The 21,772-nt window shown below is 39.6% G+C and overlaps 1 protein-coding gene across 3 annotated transcripts in view; it reads left to right on the forward strand.

The window, feature by feature from the left end:
- RBMS3 (RNA binding motif single stranded interacting protein 3) overlaps positions 1-18,295 on the forward strand; it is a 631,327-nt gene extending 613,032 nt beyond the window's left edge. For all 3 annotated transcript variants that reach the window (XM_054160933.1, XM_009898327.2, XM_054160934.1), the window contains 3 exons: positions 10,704-10,784; positions 13,199-13,326; positions 18,167-18,295. In XM_054160933.1, coding sequence (XP_054016908.1) covers positions 10,704-10,784; positions 13,199-13,326; positions 18,167-18,173 — 216 coding nt within the window. In that variant the 3' untranslated portion in view covers positions 18,174-18,295. The remainder of the gene's footprint in view (positions 1-10,703; positions 10,785-13,198; positions 13,327-18,166) is intronic.
- Positions 18,296-21,772: the final 3,477 nt, after the last annotated feature.

Genomic DNA, 21,772 nt, shown 5'->3' on the forward strand with positions numbered 1-21,772 from the left:
CCTTCAAGCATTGCTGATATGATTCCTGGGAAAATAACTACTAAGCATACCTATAAAGCTATATTACGTAATGACTTCTGGCAAATGGATGCTTGCCTTGCCTTTCTCTTTCTTTCCTTCTTTCTTTCTTTCTCTCTTTCTCTCTTTCTTTCTCTCTTTCTTTTTCTTTCTTTCTCAATTTCTTTCTCTCTTTCTCTCTCTCTTTCTTTATTTGTCCTCTTTCTTTCTCTCTTTCTTTCTCTTTTTCTTTCCTTCTTTCTCTTTCTTTCTTTCTTTCTTTCTTTCTCTTTCTTTCTTTTTCTTTCCCTCTTTCTTTCTTTCTCTTTCTTTCTTTCTTTCTCTTTCTCTTTCTTTTTCTTTCCCCCTTTCATTCTTTCCTCCCCCTTTCATTTTTTTCTTCCCCCTTTCTTTCTCCCTTTCCCCCTTCCTTTCTCCCTTTCCCCCTTCCTTTCTCCCTTTCTCCCTTTCTCCCTTTCCCCCTTCCCTTCCCTTCCCTTCCCTTCCCTTCCCTTCCCTTCCCTTCCCTTCCCTTCCCTTCCCTTCCCTTCCCTTCCCTTCCCTTCCCTTCCCTTCCCTTCCCTTCCCTTCCCTTCCCTTCCCTTCCCTTCCCTTCCCTTCCCTTCCCTTCCCTTCCCTTCCCTTCCCTTCCCTTCCCTTCCCTTCCCTTCCCTTCCCTTCCCTTCCCTTCCCTTCCCTTCCCTTCCCTTCCCTTCCCTTCCCTTCCCTTCCCTTCCCTTCCCTTCCCTTCCCTTCCCTTCCCTTCCCTTCCCTTCCCTTCCCTTCCCTTCCCTTCCCTTCCCTTCCCTTCCCTTCCCTTCCCTTCCCTTCCCTTCCCTTCCCTTCCCTTTTTTTCTTTGTCTTATTTTACTTAAAACTACGCCTCAGATTTCCTAGGTCTTAAGTAGTTCACCTGTACAAAGTGAGATTCAGAGCTAAATCATGCAACATTTTTTATTGCTTCACATTTTCCTAACAAAATAAAACATCGTCATGTAAGGTATTGAAAATAATACAACAAAATACTGTGAAAGAGATACAGTAGTCAAAACTGGGAGATATTCTAAAGGACCTCTGTAAGGTAATTTATAGGGGGGAAGTTATGGTTAGATTACAAACCAGGAAAGCTTTTAAGGCAAGGAAGAATGACTTTTTAAAGCAGTTAGCATTTTCTCCCCCCTCTTTCATTTCCTGTTTTGTTCTTGTGGTATTTTTTTTTCACTTTTTAGTGTTGTCATTTTGGATGAAACAATGACCAATTGGGAGAGGTTTTGTGTAAATTTTACCACAAAGTAGTTCAGCACTGCAAACAGGTCAGGACATGGTGAATACAGTCCAGCCCTCTTAGCCAGCACCCTTCTAAAAGGTGATCAGAGGCTCTTCAAATTCATGGAGAATTAATAGTCCCTACAAGACACATTTACCTCTAGAAAGCAATTATTTCTTCATATACATGGGCACATTATTAATAATGGCTTCATGTGCTCATGTGTTGAGTTTCACTGATGCATTTGTTTATGTATTTACATTGAAAATAATGTACAAATGAGTTTCTCTTCATCACACTAGAAGCCATTCATCAGGGACTAATTGAAAGAATTGTATTCAGAAGGAAATTCTAAAGAATTTCCAACCAAGGGGGTTGGAAGAAGTAGTTATAATTCTGCTGCATCACTTCTTTATTCTTCTCTACAATATCTGGAAGAAGAATACAAATATGACAGAATCTCAGTGATTATCAACCCTGGCTGACCAAGACTGCTGCAGTGGATTCTTTTGTTATGATGCAGTCACTATACCCTGGTTTTATATAGGATACTATAGACAGGACATTCTAAAGTAAATCATGCACTAACACATGCTAAAACACTTCCACCAGAGATACCATGAAGTTCATTCACAGAGAAGATACATAGAGGGTATTGGGGGGAAAAAAAAAGGCCCTTTTGTAGAGAAATGGGGAAAAAAATAGAAGGATAAAGAAATCAAAGTACAACATATCACCAGAGTCCTGGTTTTTGTTTTAAGTATAAAAGAAGTCTTGCTCTCTTGCAAATGTACCCTCCTTTGCACATCTAAGTGCCAGGTTCTACACATTGGCCACAACAACCCCATGGGGACAGAGTGGCTGGAGAGCAGCCTGGCAGAGAGGGACCTGGGGGTACTGGTTGATGGTAGGCTGAACATGTGTGCCCAGGTGGCCAAGAGGCCAATGGCATCCCAGCCTGTATCATGAATAGTGTGGCCAGCAGGATCAGGGAAGTCATTCTGCCCCTGTACTCAGCACTAGTTAGGCCACACCTTGAGTACTGTGTCCAGTTCTGGGCACCTCAGTTTAGGAAAGATGTTGAGTTGCTGGAATATGTCCAGAGAAGGGCAACAAAGCTGGGGAGGGGTTTGGAAAACAAGCCCTATGAGCAGAGGCTGAGGAAGCTGGGGTTGCTTAGCCTGGAGAAGAGGAGGCTCAGGGCAGAACATATTGCTGTCTACAACTACCTGGAGGGAGGTTGTAGCCAGGAGGGGGTTGGTCTCTTCTCCCAGGCAACCTGTGACAGAACAAGAGGACACAGTCTCAAGCTGCACCAGGGGAGGTTTAGGCTGGATGTTAGGAAGAAATTCTTCATGGAAAAAGTGATTGGCCATTGGAATGTGCTGCCCAGGGAGGCAGTGGAGTCACCATCACTGGAGGTGTTTAAGAAGAGACTGGATGGGGTGCTTGGTGCCATGGTTTAGTTACTACATGGTGTTGGATGATAGGTTGGACTCAATGATCTCAAAGGTCTTTTCCAACCTGGTTAATTCTATTCTATTCTTCAGGCACACAGAATTATTCAAACTATGCAAAGAAGCAGTTTTCACATCTCACATCTTTAAATATGCCATTCATATATGGAGAATCACTCTACATTTCTGTAGTGCTGACTACAGTGGAGGTTTTGTCACAAGGAAAACATGGTGAAGATATCATGGGCCTAGTTACATTCACATGAACTACAAAGGTTGGCACCCTGAGGTCAAGATCCATAGCTGCGTATAAACTGATAAACATAACACATACAACCTGTTGTAAAGAAGTACTCCTGTAAGAAGTTTCACTTGCCTTTAATGAAACCCACAGTAAAATGGGAACTTAATTTTCACGTCCTGAAGAGTTTTTCTCCATTTTCTCCCTTTTCAGCCACTGCAAGATAATCTGAAAGTGATTCAACACTTTAACGGCATCTCTTTGTTGTGTGAGACTTCAGGCTTTATAAAGTGGCTGAAGTGAATGAACCAGGTTTTTTTTTTATTTATCTGGTTTTATAGATCCCCCTGGAGTGCTGCTTGCATTTACAAATGGGATTTTGTATGCTAGTGAGAGCATGGTAGTGATCTGACTGTACTCACATTTGTTTAAATAATCTTTATCTGATTAGTCCTGATCACTCTGCATTAGCAGCAAGCCAGAATTTCAGAGATAAAGAAAAGACCGCTCAGCTGGGGCATCTTCAGCTCCTCTGCACTGTTTCTTCTATACTTTTGTATCACTCAGATTTCCAAATGTAGGGATTTGTGAAGGATGCTTAGAACTCCTGAAGAGAAAACCACTGCAAATATAGTTCTTGAAATTATTATTCTCTCTGCTTTCATTTAACTTGCTCAGAGAATTAGGTAACATCTCATTAGGAAGGCTGAAAGGGTAGCGATAGCCAATGATCCTAAATACATTTGTAGTACTGAGCGGCAGGGAAGAAAGGTTAAGCCTTGTAAAGATTTCTGTTTTCTGCCTGAACAATGAGGGCAGTGGACCAGTAATGGGATTCTGTTGAATGACAGTACTATTCTTGATAGGACTATGGTAATTGTGTGGTAAAACAGCATTACATTTTAGGCCAGGCTGATGATACTTATTAGCCATAATATGATAATGGATGCAAAAACTCCATATCTTTGATTCTCACATTCTTTAATTGGGAAAAGAAATTGAATAATTTCAGCCTTTGAGTAATTTCAGAATCCAACTGGTAAATGAGAAGGCTTCTGGGTAGCAAAAAATATTTAAAGTAAAAGCTATGGTGTCTGGATATTGTATTTCATTGAACTGCCACTGGTGCTGATGAGCTAGATTGTCATAGAATCATAGAATCATAAAATCAATAAGGTTGGAAAAGGCCTTAAAGTTCATCAAGTCCAACCTGTCACCCAACCCCTCATGACAAATAAACCATGGCAAAAAGTGCCAGGTCAAATCCCCTCTTGAACACCTCCAAGGATGGTGACTCCACCACCTCCCTGGGCAACACATTCCAATGGCTAAGAACTCTGTCTGTGAAGAACTTTCTCCTCATCTCGAGCCTAAACTTCCCCTGGTGCAGCTTGAGACTGTGTCCTCTTGTTCTGGTGCTGGTTGCCTGGGAGAAGAGACCAACCCCCTCCTGGCTACAACCTCCCTTCAGTTAGTTGTAGAGAACAATAAGGTCTCCCCTGAGCTTCCTCTTCTCCAGGCTAAACAACTCCAGGTCCCTCGGCCTCTCCCCAGCCTCGTTGCCCTTCTCTGGACACGTTCTTAAATTGAGGGGCCCAGAACTGGACAGAGTACTCAAGGTGAGTACAGGGGCACAGCAACTTCCCTGCTCCTGCTGGCCACACTATTCTTGATGCAGGCACTCGTGCCAGACTATGGGATAAGAGGGCACAGTAAGAAACTGTTCTTTTTCTATTGATGGTCAGGGTCTTTTCTGATGAAAATATAGATGCGGTTTTATTCTGCATTTCATTAAAGTTATAACCACTTCACACTGGTTGAAGAGAGATGCAATTTTTGTGCATTGCAGGAGCTTTGGAAGTAGGAGTGTGTGTTTCCTTCATTAAAAGTAAATAAATAGATAAATTTAATCCATCAGACTAATTTCCTTCAGTTTTCCATGTAATGGAGATGGGTTTCTGTTAGTGATGCAGTGTCTAGACTTCTCAGATGGTTTAAAAAAACAGGTCAAACAAACACTGGTATTCTGAGAATCCTAACAAAGCTATGTCCTTATTACTGTGCTAAAGCTCATGCAGTGATATGAAGCCACAAGTAGTCACGGAAGACCAGACTCTGGAATTGTTGCTCACTTTAGACATGTGGATTACCATTTACTCACATAAGATGTCCCATTTAACTTCCCTTCAGCAGGCTGCTGCAATGTAAATGCTTACCAGCCTATGTTGGTAAAAGGCTTCTGCAATTTGATTCTTACCTTGAACATCTCTGTTCCCTTTCTGGAGTGCAGAATCATAGAATACCAGGTTGGAAGGGACTTTTGGAATCATGTGGTCCAAACTTTCTTGACAAAAGCACAGTCTAGGCAAGATGGGCATACATCCTCTCCAGGTGAATCTTAAATATGTCCAGTGCTGAGGAATTCAACACTTCCCTGGGGAGCTAATTCTAATGTATGAGTGGCAGGAAGGTGGATGACATAAGGAAAGTGATCTTTGATTCCTGCCACAGATATAAACAAAGTGAAACAGCAGAAAACCACATTTGCATATTGACTTTATAAAGTCCTCTTACTGTTTCGTGTTTGTTGCTCTGCATATCAGGAATAGTGTGGCCAGCAGGAGCAGGGAGGCCATTCTGCCCCTGTACTCAGCACTGGTTAGGCCACACCTTGAGTATTGTGTCCAGTTCTGGGCACCTCAGTTTAGGAAAGATATTGAGTTGCTTGACCGTGTCCAGAGAAGGGCAACAAAGCTGGGGAGGGGTTTGGAGCACAAGACCTATGAGCAGAGGCTGAGGGAGCTGGGGTTGCTTAGCCTGGAGAAGAGGAGGCTCAGAGGAGACCTTATTGCCATCTACAATTACCTGAAGGGAGGTTGTAGCCAGGTGGGGGTTGGTCTCTTCTCCCAGGCAACCAGCACCAGAACAAGAGGCCACAGTCTCAAGCTGCACCAGGGGAAGTTTAGGCTCGATGTTAGGAAGAAATTCTTCATAGAAAGAGTGATTGGCCATTGGAATGTGCTGCCCAGGGAGGCAGTGGAGTCACCATCACTGGAAGTGTTTAAGAAGAGACTGGATGGGCACTTGGTGCCATGGTATAGTTGATTAAATGGTGTTGGGTGGTAGGTTGGACTCAATGATCTTGAAGGTCTTTTCCAACCTAGTTAATTCTGTATTCTGTATGTTCTTAGTAAGCCTACTAATTCTGAATAAGTGTTGTTCAAGGTTTCCAAATACACATGAAAGTTCTATGTTAATATCTTATTTTGTAAATTCTTTTTGATTTTCTTTATGCCTGGAAACTTACTGTGTTGATCAGGTTGTCAACTGTTGTCACTCCATAAAATCTCACAATATTAATTGTGGCCAAAACAATTAACATGTATCCAGTAGCCACCTTCTAAGCACAGCTGTGTTATTTCATAGGCACCTAAACCTATAAATAGAACTGTATTTTAGGGTGGTTTCTTATAACTTCTGTTAATGATGACATTCTAAATTGGAACAGTGTGGCTAAAGTCTGCTGGTGGCATAAATGAAGTTGTTTGATCTTTGCTCTTGCAAGAGGCACTCATTCTTTCAGGCACTGTCTTAGTTGATATTCAGTAACTAATAGCTCATGTAAAAGGTGTGTGCTCTGTATCTCAGTTGTTAGGCACTTGCCTGACTCTTCATTAACCTGAGCCCAAGAAAGGCAGGCCTGAGGCATATTAGGGCAAACGAATAAATGGGTATTACCTGTCTCAATGTATGGGTATTACCTCAATATTGTCTCAATAAATGGGTATTACCTGCCTCAATGTAAAGGCTCCTGCAAATTTCCTGCAGGTCATTCATCTCTACTGTGATGGGTGAAATGTATTACCTAATGCAACGTGCTCCCTCACTCTGTCTGGTGCAGGCAGGTGCCTTTGTCCTGTTCTTTTCTTCACAATGCCTGTCACCTTTATGAGTTAGTGTTTCCTGCAGGGTTAACAGCAGTCTTGTTAGAGCCAGTCTGAGATACCTTACTGTGTGCATACCTGCAAGAACTGATGTGTTCTGTGAATGATCCTTCCCACAGCTTCATTTTGTCACCCACCTTCTCATTTGTTACCTCTTTTATTTAACTCCTTGTAGTCATAGAATCATGGAATTGGTAGGATTGGAAGGGACCTTGAGGACCATCTAGTTCCAACCCCCCTGCTATGGGCAGGGACACCTCACACTGGAGAGTCATGGAGAGGAAGGCGGAAGTGTAATTGGAAAGCAGAAGTGTAATTGTCTTTTATCACTCTCTCATTTTCTAGCTATTTATTTTTTCATATTTTTGAGCACTTTCTGCAAGGTAAAAAGGAAAATCCCATTGGATGAGGTGTGAGTAGAATTGTTAATGTAACATACAGGCTAAATTGGTGCCCTGATAACTGCAATCCAAATTAAACAATCAGGCATTGTCAAGCATGCATTATATTATAATAGCACATGTTTACATACAAATTAAGAGCACAGTGCCAACAGCAATGTCTCTTTTTTTCTTTCTGTAGTAGAAATTATCATCTTTTAAAGGATCAGAATGCCAAATGAAGCTCCCTTGCACCCTCCTGGTCTATCTGCAGTGCCTGTAGAGTCACTGCTGATTTTACTGTCAGAAATAAGCAGCTTCTACTTTTAGAGCAACAAAGCCTGTACAGTTGTGGAAGAACAAAGAATTTTCTTCTGCCTTGCACATAGTTTGTTGAAAGACTGATCGTGTTACAGCTCAAAAATCTTTCATCCTGATGGAAAGTCATGACAAAGAAAATGGATTTGTATTTTTCAGACTCTGTCATTTCAGTTCCTACAATACTAATATTTAGTGCAATTAGCTGGGTAGTGCTAGAATGAGCATGTGAATCATGCTGTATCTCTCTCACATGAACATGTGGACAAAGAACTCGGTGTGTGTGATTCATGGAGAAAATAAATCTCAGTGATGGTCTTTTGCCATCTGCCTGCTTCCAAGTTACATTAGTTTCGTGAAGTAGATGCCGACTATACATACCTATAGGCCTTGTGGTCCTTGTGGAACACATCACTACAGACTCTCCCATCCCATGACAGTAACATTACAAAATAGGATGAAAAAGTAAAAGCAGCTCTGGAACATCTCATTATCCTTGTGGTGATTTGAGCCTTAACTGGGACTTAAGAGCTCAGATAGAGGGCAAGACTGAGAATCCCTCCCCCACTTCCCCCTCCCCATCCTCTACAAAAAAAGGGAAAGAAAGGGGGATAAGGAAAAAAGGAGGAGGTAAATCTATCGAGAAATAATTTGGAGTTGGTTTGGAAGTAGAGAGGTAAAAATTTTCTTTAAACAATATATATATATATAGTTTAAAGAAAATTTATTTTTATATATATATATAAATAAATAAAACAATAACAGGAAGGGTTCACAAGGGTAAGGAACAAGGATAGATAGGGAGAATATATATACACGAAACCAACAGTCCTTTGGAGATGCAGCAGGGAGAAAAAGACCAGGCCTGACCATGTGGCAGAGAAGCAGCAGCAACTCTCTTAGTCCTTTTGTCCCCACAAGGCAGAAGTAAAAAAGAGAGCAAATGGCTGCAGTGTCTTCCTTTTTATAGGCTTGCTGGACAAGGAGGGGGAGTGGAACAGACTAACTCAGTTTCCCAGGGGGAAAATGCCCTCCGGGGAGAGCAAGGCTCTCACAAGCCCTCCCCTCCCTGCTTTCAGGATGGATTTAGTCCATCACAGTCCTCTATTCCACAAGGCCAAACTGTACTGAGTATAAGAGGGACAGTTGGCCTCATGTCTTTGGTGGGCTAGCATTCATTAAAAAAAAACAACCTACAGAGTTCAATTGTCATTCCAAAGAGCAAGGAAAAGCAGCTGCAGAAAAACTTGGCCTGAGAAAGATATACAAACACTGAGAACACTCTCATGTCTTTGCTCACGTAAAGAAAAACACTGGGAACGTTAGCAGAAATATTGTCATGTTTTTCAACATAACATGCCGCTCCTATGGCAAGTATACATTCTACATCATTTCTGTTACTCACTTTTCTTCTTCTATAGAAAACAATTTACGTGAAGTATTTTTTTAAAAAATTATTTATGGTTTTTTTTTTTAATTCTACTTGAATGAAGCCTTCAGAATTTAGCTGTGGGGTTTTTAAATGTGCCATTCTCATACCCTAAGGCCTTTCTCCAGCATTGCTGCAGATTCTGCACCCCACTATGCAATTTCATAATGCGTGTTTGTGACAGGCATATCAAACCATCCAGTTTGTTTAGAATGGAGGTGAGAGAGTGCTTTAAATGTAAATTTCACTATAAACAGCAGCATAAAATCTTAAAAGCTCTTCCTAGCTCTGCCAGGAAGCAAAGCTATATTTAACTCATTTTAAAATTCATCAAATGCATTCTAGACTGGTTCAGATCTTCAGTGTGTCTTTGAAGATAACATGTAGTTGGAAGTGTCTTACAGTCAGTTGTGGGACTGGGCACATTCTGAGATCCTTGTCAGCAAAGACAAGCAGTTTGGACCGGATTGTAGAAAGAGGAGTACATACAGATCTGACAACTTAATATTGATGCTTTTTTTTTTTTTTCTTGAGGATTTGAACAATATCTGTTGCATTCAGTTCAAGAGCTTTCTCAGAAGGGCTGTATAGAAAGAGATTAGTGCCATACCAATGGCAAAATCCACATTCATTCATTAATTTTATTAAAGATTGTCTTGCAGTGATTGGGAGAGAACAGAACAGAACAGAACAGAACAGAATAGAATAGAATAGAATAGAATAGAATAGAATAGAATAGAATAGAATCATCCAGGTTGGAAAAAACCTTCAAGTTCATCAAGTCCAACCTATCACCCAACACCATCTAATCAACTAAACCATGCCACCAAGCACCTCATCCAGTCTCTTCCTAAACACCTCCAGTCATGGTGACTCCACCACTGCCCTAGGCAGCCCATTCCAATGGCCAATCACTCTTCCTGTGAAGAACTTCCTCCTAACATCCAGACTAAACCTCCCCTGGCACATTTAAGCAAAGCTAATACAAAGTGTTGCTATAATAATAATTTGCAAATTATTCAAACTTCATGGAAAAGATCCCTGGATATTAAGAATAAGCCATAAGACTTTATCTAGGAATTCCCTGTACAAAAGGAGAATCTCCTAGATATATCTTCCTCTTTATTTTTCCTGCCTCAGATTGCCCCTCCCTGCAGCTTTGCATCACCATATCAGTAGCTGCAGCTCTTGATAGGGTTAAATATAGACTGGAATAAACCTGTAAAATGTCATGCTTATTTTTTTGTACTAGTCATTTGTTGAAAATCAATGAAATTTCACAGGATTGTTTAGATTGATTTTATATATATGTAGCCACTGTATACAGGCTGCTATAAGGTCTCTACTTGTGTTCTTTTGTAAGTACAAATAGGAGCCTTTATATTTTAGAAGTCATATGAATGATCTGAACATATCAGGCAAGATGTTTGCTATTACTTACATTCATACTTTGTGATTTTTGTTTTTAATAGCTATGGTAATTCACCATTTAATAGCTATGGTAATTCCTACTATTGTCTAAAATCCTTAATTGAAAGGCATAGTAGGCTATACACTAACCCAAAACCTCTGAGCAGGGAATTGAAACAGCACCATGCTTCTAATATGGTTTTATGCATCTTGATTATGATTTCTAATGTTTGTTTGCCTTTGATTTTTTTTTTTTCTAGTACATGACTGCTGCTGCACCTATGCAAGGGACCTACATTCCCCAGTACACTCCTGTGCCTCCAACAGCTGTCCCTATTGAAGTAAGTTCGTGAAAGCAGAGTGAAGAAGTAGCAGAACTCTTATCTGTTATGCCTACTTCCACTTGTTGTTTGAAAGGGAGCTAAAATTACATTATGGAATGATGGCTGGAATCTTCCAGCTCTCAAAATTAGGATTGCACATTTCCTTTTCTTTCCTTGTTTTCTTTCTCCCTCTTTTTTTCTAACCCCTCCCTCCTTTTTTCTTTTTTTTTTTTTTCCTTAAAAAATATTTTCAAGGGCTTTTGTTTTGCATTTGTTTTGTTGTACAGCAGGACATGCAATAAAACATCAGTGATTTTGACTATTTTTTCCCCATGTACTTGGGAGGGAGATGGGAAGAGACAGGAAAACAAACCCAGCAGGCAGACCACGAACCCAAAACAGATTCCAAGAAGAGAAGATTGCAAGAGGGTTTCATGCAGTCCTTAGCAAGTATAGGTAATTGCTGAAACATTTAGCCACCAGAAAAAGTGATTGAGCAATGGAAACCTTCCTCTTGTATATACAGACGTGGAGGATGCTGCACTGACTGAGTGCTTTTCATCCTTGAGGAAGGCTTCGCTCCCTCCCTCCTTGGGGCTGAGTCATGCTGATGACAGTCTAATGAGTAAGTATTTACTCAACCCTATAGACCACAAGCTGCTGGGAGAGTGTCAGCTTGGCCTCCAATTCTGTGAGCTGCTGAACACAGGGAGAGGAGAGAGCCTTGGCATCCTCTTCCCTGTGTGCTTCTCTTTGGCACCACTTTCTTTTAGTTATACCTTCTCCCCTACTCGTGGGGTGATATGAGGAGTGCCAGGGTCTCTGTACTTCTGTCTTCTGCTGTGTGGACTTTGGGGTCTCTGCTATCACTGCCCTGTGCTGTGAGGGAGCCAAGTTAGTGGTGCTGTTGGCATGGCTCCATCAGCAGTCAAGGGGAATCATCCTAGTTTTTTCCTGTTTTCTTTACAAGTACTAAGATTCCCAAATGAGATCCCACAGGAAAGGCTGCTACTGTTCTGTCATATGACCTGGTCATGTTTTCATCTTCTTTTGCCTCAGGAAAATTTTGCTTCAAGCCTTGTTTGTTTACAAATGAGCCATGGGTACCTTTTTTCTGTTGCCATTCTTAGGAATTAAACCAGACAAATACAAATTAAAAAAGAGATAATGGGATGGAGGGCAGCTCATGCAGCAGGACTGCAAATGGGAAATCCGTTCTTCCCAAGCCCTCCTCCCCATCACCCTCTGGTATATTAGTGCTTGCTAAAGTAACATGTTGATGCAGTTATCTAAGAAATTAAACAAAATATTATCTGAATATATAGCCTGTTTCCCTTTGATCCAGTGATTATTATTGTTAATGTTTGTCTGCATTTGTGTAGCATCATGAATCAGGCCCCTACTATGCTGTGTGCTCCACGATCAGAGACAAAGAAATACAGTCTCTGCCCCACAGAGCTTAAGGTCTCAAGATGAGATGAACAAAAGTAGAAGGATAAAGACAAGAAATTAGACAGAATAAAACTGAGTCTGTTAAGCAACAGATATGAAGAGTTTGTGAAAAATGAAGCAGATGTTTTTAACAGCTAATTTAAAATGAACTACCTGTTGTTTACACAAGACTTGAAAAACAAAACAACAAACAAACAAACTGAAAACAAACAAACAAACACCAAATCCAGTGCTTTGTGCTCCCTCTTCTGGCTCTGCTGTGTGGGATACAGTTCCCTGAAGAGACCTGCTAGCGTTACTCATGTGACCAACACACCAATCATGCAAGTAAAGAAAATATAGCTTACTTTGAAAAGTGTAAAAATAGGGTAAGAAATAGTATGTAATGTTACATTCATACATAACATCTTTAGTGTGTTTACCTATTTTTTGGATGAAATATAAGCAAAAAGACTTGACAGATAAGTCTTCAGTGTGAAGTAGATTTGTTTTTACAGGAAACACACAGAAGAGTACAGTATTTTTCTGAGGTGGCTAAAATTCATTTGGATGTGCAGTAAAGCAAAGAGCAGTGAGCCTAGATTCTGCTTTTATTGCACTGCACAATCAAACAAAATAAATATGAACTCACTGATGTTGTGGTAGGTAAGTGAAAATCAGAAGAGCCATATATATGTTGTAAAAAACACAGGTAAAATGCAGACTCTACCAAAGTCAGAAGTTATGCCTCCGGCTTTGAACAGACAGGGAACTGCTCTCAAAGGTAGAGCTGTTTTCTGCTGCAGCCTGTGACAGCAAAGCCTGGTATGCTAAGGAAGCTTCTTTTTGCTGGATTAGCTCTCTTAAAATGATGGAGTTTGATGAATTAGTGTGACCTCTAGAGAAACACAGGTATGGTGGCCTGGGGCTGAGCTCCTTTATGTACTTCATTGCAGAGAGTAAAATTAGTAAGAATTTCATGTTCTCATTTGATTCCCCAGGGTGTTGTTGCTGATACTTCTCCACAGACGGTAGCATCTTCATCACAGGAAGCCAGTGGTCAACAGCAACAGATGACAGTGGAAACATCCAATGAACATGCACCTGCATATTCTTACCAACAGTCTAAGTAAGTAGGCATGCACTTTGTACCCAGTAGATTTTTCTTTCTTGGTTGTAGCAGGCCAAATTCTGATCCCCATTTCAGCAATATGATTTCTGAATAGCGTTGTTAAGTTAAGAGGAATTCTGGATACATAGCAGTTTAATTAGCAAAAGGTTTTGGCTAGAGGCCTTGCCTTGGCAAAGTGTCCTTGAGTTCCTGCCTGCAGTGATATGCTATTTAACTGTCTGCTGCTTTTCTGGACTCAGAAGGATTTCAACCATTATAATGATGGGCTAAAGCAGCATCTGGCATAAGAGGCTAAAAAGAAGGCTTAAATTTTGCAGTGCTGAAAATGTTGGCACAGTGCACATGCAAAGGTTTCTTTCTTGAAGTGTAGCTAATGAAGCACTATGAATTACCCCAAGTTGGAATTTGTGATTGTGCAAAACTGGTGCCATACCAGCACTGAGTGTTCAGGATCTGAAGATGGAGTAAGGAGGGATAAGAAAGGGATGGGGAGAAGCGCTGCTCTGTCTTTCTCTTATCCTCTTTTTCCTTTGTTTGGAAAATTCAAAATGTATACACCCTCAGCTGGATACAGAACTCTAAAGTATCTCTTAATCGTTAAAATAATCCTCAAACACTCCTGCCCTTACCACAATAAAACGAGTCCTCACAAAGGGAAGCTTCCTTAGTGACAGGGTACTCACTGGGACTGACCAATGTTGGACAGACTCTAGGAAGGAGCTTCAACCAAGGCCTTAATTCATATATATGCATGTTGAACACCAGTATCACCATGAAAAGAGAATGACACATTTTATTATCTTGGAGAAGGAAGCAGAAATATTGCCAGACAAGAAACACGTCAGATATATCATTCATTGCATCATGACATTGTACAATGTAGAAGATATGAGCTACTATAGGAAAGATGAGAATTATATCAATGTGTCAGTTGCTTCATATCTGACCTCTGAAAGTGGAAGATGCATTTATTTGACATATGACTGACAAATAGTTTTAGGACACATAATGTTCCCTTTTTGACCACCATAAAACATAAGACCTCACTATTTTTTATGTCATATTTTCCTATGTGTACAAGCTCCAAAATTAATAGCAATCTTTTTATTGATGGATCCACTTACAGACACATTTGTTTCCCTTCCAGCCATTAGTCTGTCTAGCACCTTTTTGCTTGAGAGCACCATTTTGCCATAAATGATGGCCACTTATAGAATATAATGGGCAGAAAGAGGAAATAGATGTGAACATACTGTCCTGTTGGATTATTTTGGTGACTCTGTTCTGTAGGGATTTGGATCTGACCATTCCAGTCTTCCAGTTCCCTTTCACTGAAGTGAAGCACTGGAATAGGCTCCCCAGGGTGGTGGTTGAATCGCCATCTCAGGATGGCAGAAATGTAGTGCTGAGAGATGTGGTTTAGCAGCAGTCTTAGTAGAGTTGGGCTCAATCATCTTAAAGGTCTTTTCCAACCAAATGATTCTGTGATTCTAAGTCTCAAAGCAAAAGGACTTAGGTTCAGGAGCCCTCATAAGGTATCTGTAACCAGCGGATTCTGGCTTTTTTCCCCACAGAGGAGGAAACTATCTTGCAATTCTTTATTGAAATGGATGATCTGCTTCTTGCCAGTGTGGTGAATGCCTGCCATCTCTGAGAATGAGAACACTCATCTTTCCTTGTCAGCTACTGCCTTGTTGCAATGATGGATACATTTTTGATGGCACTGGCATATATATTCAGAGAAATGTCTTTCTTTTCTAATCACAGAGGCAGGTCCAGTGCAGACATTTTATTATGATTATTTCTGTGTTTTGTTTTGTTTTTTTTTCCTGAAATGTGCCTTCTATTTGTATCTACCAGTTGCAGGCAGAAATGCAGTGTGTGAAGCTGTAGAAACAAACCAAAATATAGAATCACAGAATTGTTAGGGTTGGAAGGGACCTCAAGGATCATCTAGTTCCAACCTCCCTTGCTATGGGCAGGGACACCTCATACTAGATCACATTGCTCAGAGCCACATCCAGCCTGGCCTTGAAAATCTCCAGGGATGATGCTTCTTCCACCTTCCTGGGCAACCTGTTCCAGTGTCTTACCACCCTCATGATGAAACATCCAACCTGAATCTAACCATTACTATTTTTTTTCCATCCCCCCTAGTCCTATCATTACCTGACATCCTAAAAAGTCCCTCCCCAGCTTTCTTGTAGGCCCCTCTTAAGATACTGGAAGGCCACAATAAGGTCTCCTCAGAGCCCTCTCTTCTCCAGTCTGTATAGTCCCACCTCCCTCAGTCTGTCCTCATAGGAGTGGTGCTCCAGCCCTCTAATCATCCTCGTGGCCCTTCTCTGGACATGTTTCAGGATGTCCAGATCCTTCCTATAATAGGGGCTCCAAAACTGGATTCAGTACTCCAGGTGGGGTCTCACCAGAGCAGAGCAGAGGGGGAGAATCACCTCCCTCGACTTGCTGGCTATGCTTCTCTTGATGCAGCCCAGGATGTGATTTGCTTTCTGGGCTGCAGGTGCACGCTGGTGGCTCACAATCCTTGTCTTAAAAACCCGACATCCACCAGAATATTTCAGTAACCTTTAATATGATACCAAGTGAAGATATTTTGTAATTAAATCATAATTTTATTAGTCTGATCTTTGAAAGACACATTTATCAGCAGCAAGCATCACACCCAATACAGAACAACCATTTACAAAGCAGTATCAGGTGAGGAAATTAACATGACTGGACAATGATTTTGTCAGATGTAGGCAAAGGAAAAGGCAAGTGTTACAAAAGTATTTCATAGGAGCTGATCAGTCAGGACAAAAGCTATAACAGTGTATTTCATTATAATTATTTTTCTTTGCAACAATCATAAAATTGCAGGCAACAAAGAAGAGGCAAGGTACTCAGAACAACCTGAGTAGCATAAGGACTCTGTACTCTCCTTGTAAGTGAAAATAAACCACAAGACTTAAAAGTTACATTCCACTTTTTTATCAGCACACATATGCTTTTATTTAATATGCTGTCTTAAGGATCCCACCCATAAGGTGTTCAGGAGCAGTAATTTCATGTCAAAATACTGGCTACCTATTATTGTGCAGCAATATAGGAGAAAGAGCCTTTGGTTTCCGAGCAGAGGGCATCACTAAGTGAGGGAACCACCTTAATTATTTTAGACACATGCTTTTTTTTCTCCTTGTAAATCTTGAATTCAGCACGCAAAAAGTGTGAGATTTATGAATTGGAGATAAATGGATATCCTGATTTTAAATGTGGAAAAATAAATTGCATTTTTCCGGAGCATTTTGTGAACAAACAGAGTGCCGTGTTAGATTAGGGAGTATGTGCTTTGATCCTTCAGTGCAATTGGTCTTTCATACATATGGTGGCCACTCGACCCAGACTGGCAGTACAACCTCAGGAGGTGAGCATCCAGCTTGGGTACTTCTGCTGGAAACTGGGCATAGAAAATGCTAAGAAAATAATTGGTTGTTGCTTTCCACATACACCTGTTACCGCATTCAAAATACTAATTTTCAGGCTTGATGCAATGCAAAACTAATTTGATAAACTGATATTTAAAGTTCAAGTCAGTTTTTTATTTACCATCCCAGAAAAAATAGCTCCATGGCATCAACATTTTTCACAATTTAACTCCTAATATTGAAATTAATTTAGAACTGAGCAAGATAAATGCAGAAATGCTTGTAAAAGGAAAGGTGATGGATTTTCTTGTGTTGAACTTGGGTTGGAAAAGGATTTATTTATTTTTTTTCCCACACAAGTTTTGAGGACTGTAGGAAAAGCCTACAGTTAACCCTTGCAGATACCCCTACACATGAAACAGTATTTATACCTGGATTTTACATCTCCTCAGAGGTCTCATATAGTCTTCCTAAGTTTGACATGACATTATCTTTAAATGACAATCAAACCTCAAAAGTACAAAGTGAGAGTTATCTTCTGTAAGAGAAGGGTTGATAGTTTAACTTATTCTCTGTGCTAAAATTCAGAAAGATTTGACCCTATATGATCAAAAATTGTGGTTTTTCTAATTAATATCACTTTCATTGTTTCTATTCAGTTAGAATCACAGAATCAATAAGGTTGGAAAAGACCTCAAAGATCATCAAGTCCAACCTGTCACCCAACACCTTATGACTACTAAACCATGGCACCAAGTGCCACATCCAATCCCCTCTTGGAACACCTACAGGTTGGCCTCGATGATCCTCGAGGTCTCTTCCAACCTTAGTTATACTGTGATACTGTGATACCTCCATGGATGGTGACTCCACCACCTCCCTGGGCAGTCACCCAAGACCTCATGACTACTAGTTAGTTATAACTGTTTCATTAAGCAGGCTTCTCCACAGTCTAACTTGTTCTTGCCATCAGAATTTGTGTTCTTTTTTGCAAACTGGATGAATACTTTTATTGTAAGTTTATCCTTTGCTTTATTACTAGTATCCAAAACAAAGAGTGCCACTTATTATTATGAACATATTCATTCTCTTATTGTATTACTCTTGAAATATTTACATAGTGCTTAGGCACATATTAATCTCATTTCAATGCAGTTAGACTGCCCATTAAGCATAGCATTAACAAGAGTGAATTCATCTGCCTAGGATGTGTTAATGTCCCCAAAGCAGGAGTTCCCTTTTTCTGCCTGACTGTTTTCAGCTTAGCGGTGGTATCGTATTTAAACAGCTGCAAAGTTAGTTTAGCTTGGATGACTTTTAAAGGGAATTGGGTGGATAAAGAAAAAAAGGAGAGGAGCATATTTCAAAGTTGTTTTGACTTAATGACCACTTTAATTCAATTGTTCTTTCAGACAATAAACAAGACTGAAGAATGTCGGTCTGAAATCTTTGCCTTGAATGGAGAAACTTCGCTGAACAAGAAGTTGGCTTCCAATTTGCACAGGCGTCAAATGAATGCTTTTGGGTTTATTTTCCCTTTTTTTTTTCCCTACCTTTCCCAACGAAAACAAAACAGTGTTTTTATGTGCTGTGCAAATGGTTCCATCATGTAGTCTGACAGTTTTATTTTTGCTCTTTTTTTTTTGTTTTCTTATTGAAAGGAAAAACCCAGAGGAAAAAAATACTGGGTTGACATTTCGTCGGAACGAACTTTTGAATTCAGAATTTACCTGGAGGTGTAGCTAGATTAGTTGTTTGGGGTTTTTTTTTGTTTGGTTTGGTTTTGCTTTGTTGGTTTTTTTTAACAGGAAAACTGATGATGTCAAGAGGGAGCAAGTTGTGATGAACACCAATTGTCTTCCTCAAAAAATTAAGCTACTCTTTATCTCTCATTTTATTTTTCTTCTTGTTTTAAATCAAGAGTGGGGTTCGTTTTTTTTGGTGTTTCCTTTTTGTTGTTGTTTGTTTGTTTGTTTGTTTGTTTTGTTTTTTAAAGAAATGTTTAGGTAAGGTTTATCTTGAATCTTAATTGCCTTAATTTTAAGGACGTCAAAGGCTCTACAAGGCAAGCTGTCAACGTCTCGTTAGAAAACCTGAGAATGAATCGAAACTGCTCACACCAATGCTGGTGCAGAAGTTTAACAGACTGAGTTTTTGGGGTGAACAAAAAAAAAATCAAACCACAAACCACAAACTGTACAGTTTCAAAGAAAATGATTTTCTTCTTTTGAAGAAAAGTTGATGATAAAGGAACTGTGGCAACTGAAAGGATTGGAAAAAAAAAATGCTGGGACTTTCATGAACTTTGTCTTAAGTGTTGACGGAAAAGAATTCTAGAAGGCTAAAGCATTTTACAGTAAAGTTATTGGACTGAGAAAAAATTTGCTGCATTATAGAGAATGCAGGGTTTTTTTCTTGCAGAATGCAGATTTTTTTTATTTACAAAGCGTGAACGCTAGCAGAAGCATTAGTGCTTTTTATCTGCAGTCTTTTTTATGAGCTTTAAGAAGTTTTTAGTCTGCTTTGCTTGTCACATTGCAAAAACCTAGCTTAAGAGCATAAAAAAAAACCACACACAAAAAAAAAAACAACAAAAAAAAAACTTAAGTAGATAGGAGCTTATGGTCAAAAAAAAAAAGTGCAAAAAAAAAAAGCAATAGATAGAAGAAATTGTTGACAATTTCTGTAGTCTTTCCTAGTTGTGAACAAATGCAGCCTATGGATGGCCTATTTTATACCAAAGATGAAGTGACACCCTAACGCAGTCCAGAAGATAGAGGTTTTGTTTTCTTTTCTCTTTTTTTTAATCTTTATTTGACCTACATGGCCGGACCAGTTCTTACTTTCTTGTTTGTTTAAACTATCTTCCACTGGTGTTTTACATACTGCATATGTTTATAGTGGAAATTGTGGAATAGTTGGTATTATAAGCTTGTTGATGGTGTGCTATTGGAGAACATCCCAAAGCAAGGGGGAGTGGATTACCAACTAAACTGTCTACGTGGGGTTTAATTTTGATGACTTTTTTTTCCTGTCAAATTGCCTGATCTTTGGTATTTCTACTGAAACAGTCTTCCTTCTGAATTCTGACATACCACAGATTCATTTCTTCACCTCAGTCTTTGTCATTGTCCCGCATGCGGCATAACCACCTTAATTCTGCGTTTGTTTTCCAGTGATGTGTTGGAATTGCCAGATAGATGCAAGAGAAAGCAAATTCGATCCTTGTTCTCATTTTAGCTCTCCCATGCAAGTTGAAAATGATATAGTGTTGTCATGCAGGCAGGAAGTTAAAAATTACTCTTCTCTGCTGTGATTTCTGTTGTCTTAATATGTGGGCTGACAATCAATAACTAATATGATTAGGCGAAAAAAAAGAGAGACTAAATTGAATCCACTGAAATCCTTTTTAGGAATTACACTTACTTTCCACAGAGAAAACTTTATTATGGCCCTTACGTTTTCCAGACACACTAAAAAGGTAAAAAGCAAGTCAAAAGATTATTATTTTCCTTAAGGAGACAGAAAAGAGGCAGCATTTAAATGTATACATGCATCTACATGTAAAACTGAAAGCAAACATTTTTAAGCTTTCCTCCAGCCAGAAGAGAGAGGGAAGCTTCACCACATTCTCTGTGATGCATTAGAGACAGGGTATCCATTAAAAAGAATGAAATTAAAGCATGTGCATTGGATCAATCTGATTCAGCTGCCCGATTCTTAAAAACAGAGAGATCTGTGTTTCCCTAACCTGACTTTTTTGGGGGGGAAAGAACACAATTATTTTTTTAAATTGATAGAACAAGACCATATTTTTTAACGTAGTTGAGGGGGTAAGGCGCTTCCCAAGGAACTGGCTGCTAGATATGCAACAGAGAAAAGAGAGAAATGGGAGTTCTCATGGTTCTTCACCAGAGGAAGAAGGCCTGGTTTTCAAAAGTGGAAAAACTTTTACTTTATCCAGAGCAGTTGGTGATATTCAGTACTTCTGAAAACCAGATGGTGCCAAAGTAAAAGAACAATGACATCCACAACGTGTTTTCAATTCAGGAAAAAAAAAAGAAAAAAAAGGAAAAAAACATCTCTTTCACCTACTGTCTCATCACTTGTTGCTTTTTGAGAGTGGCACTTGAATTTTGTCCTTGGATAAAGGTTCCCTCTTCCTTTGGGGGGCATATGAGGGGGAAAAATAATTTAGCCTTATTTTCTTCCTGTCTACACGTGCTCTCTTTCTGTCTCTCTCGGAATTGTTTGTACAAGTAGAGATAACCCCAGATATAAGTCAGTTAATTATGAAATAAACACATTTGTTTCTCTTAGTCCTAATGTGACACACAAAAAGTCTCATTTACTATCAACAATGAGGCTACAAGGTAGCTACCATGTGGCTGATGAATATCCTGAGGTACCTTCTTGTTTCTATTCAGAACTCTGCTGCTTTATTTATACATTCAGAAACATTTTTCCTATTTTTTTTTTGTGTTTGTTTCCAGCAAAGTTAAACAATCTCAGTGGTTTTTATTAAGCCAGATAGGCAACGTGGTATCACAATGCCTGTCACTTTGAAGTGTTTCAAGTGCATTCTGTATTAGAATTGTTCCTTTTTCTTTCCATGCTGTAATGGTCAATACTGTTTGAAATCAAAAGAAACAAAGCAAAGAAGAAGAGGAAAACAATTGGATCCCTTAAATACAACTGATCATCTTACTGATCCCCCCCACCCCAAAATGACCTAGTACTTGAAAGTCTATTAATTGTAAAGAATGTGAGCCTTAAGTATAAACAGTCATAGATCATAAGGTAAGAAAAAAAATTATTTGGAACATGCAAAATAATCAGAAAGTGGTAACTTCTTCTGTGAAAGTTATAATGAGATAAAAGAGAACAATGGAAGAGCAGCACACTTGCTGCATGGGTGTTGCCATAGGACAGGAATACTTGGTGGCCTGTGAAATCTAAAATTGACTTTCATTCTGTTCTGGCTAGTAAGAGGTTTCTTATTATTATCTGTTTATGTT

Source organism: Dryobates pubescens, chromosome 4 (genome assembly GCF_014839835.1).
Source record: "Dryobates pubescens isolate bDryPub1 chromosome 4, bDryPub1.pri, whole genome shotgun sequence".
Lineage (NCBI taxonomy): Eukaryota > Metazoa > Chordata > Aves > Piciformes > Picidae > Dryobates > Dryobates pubescens.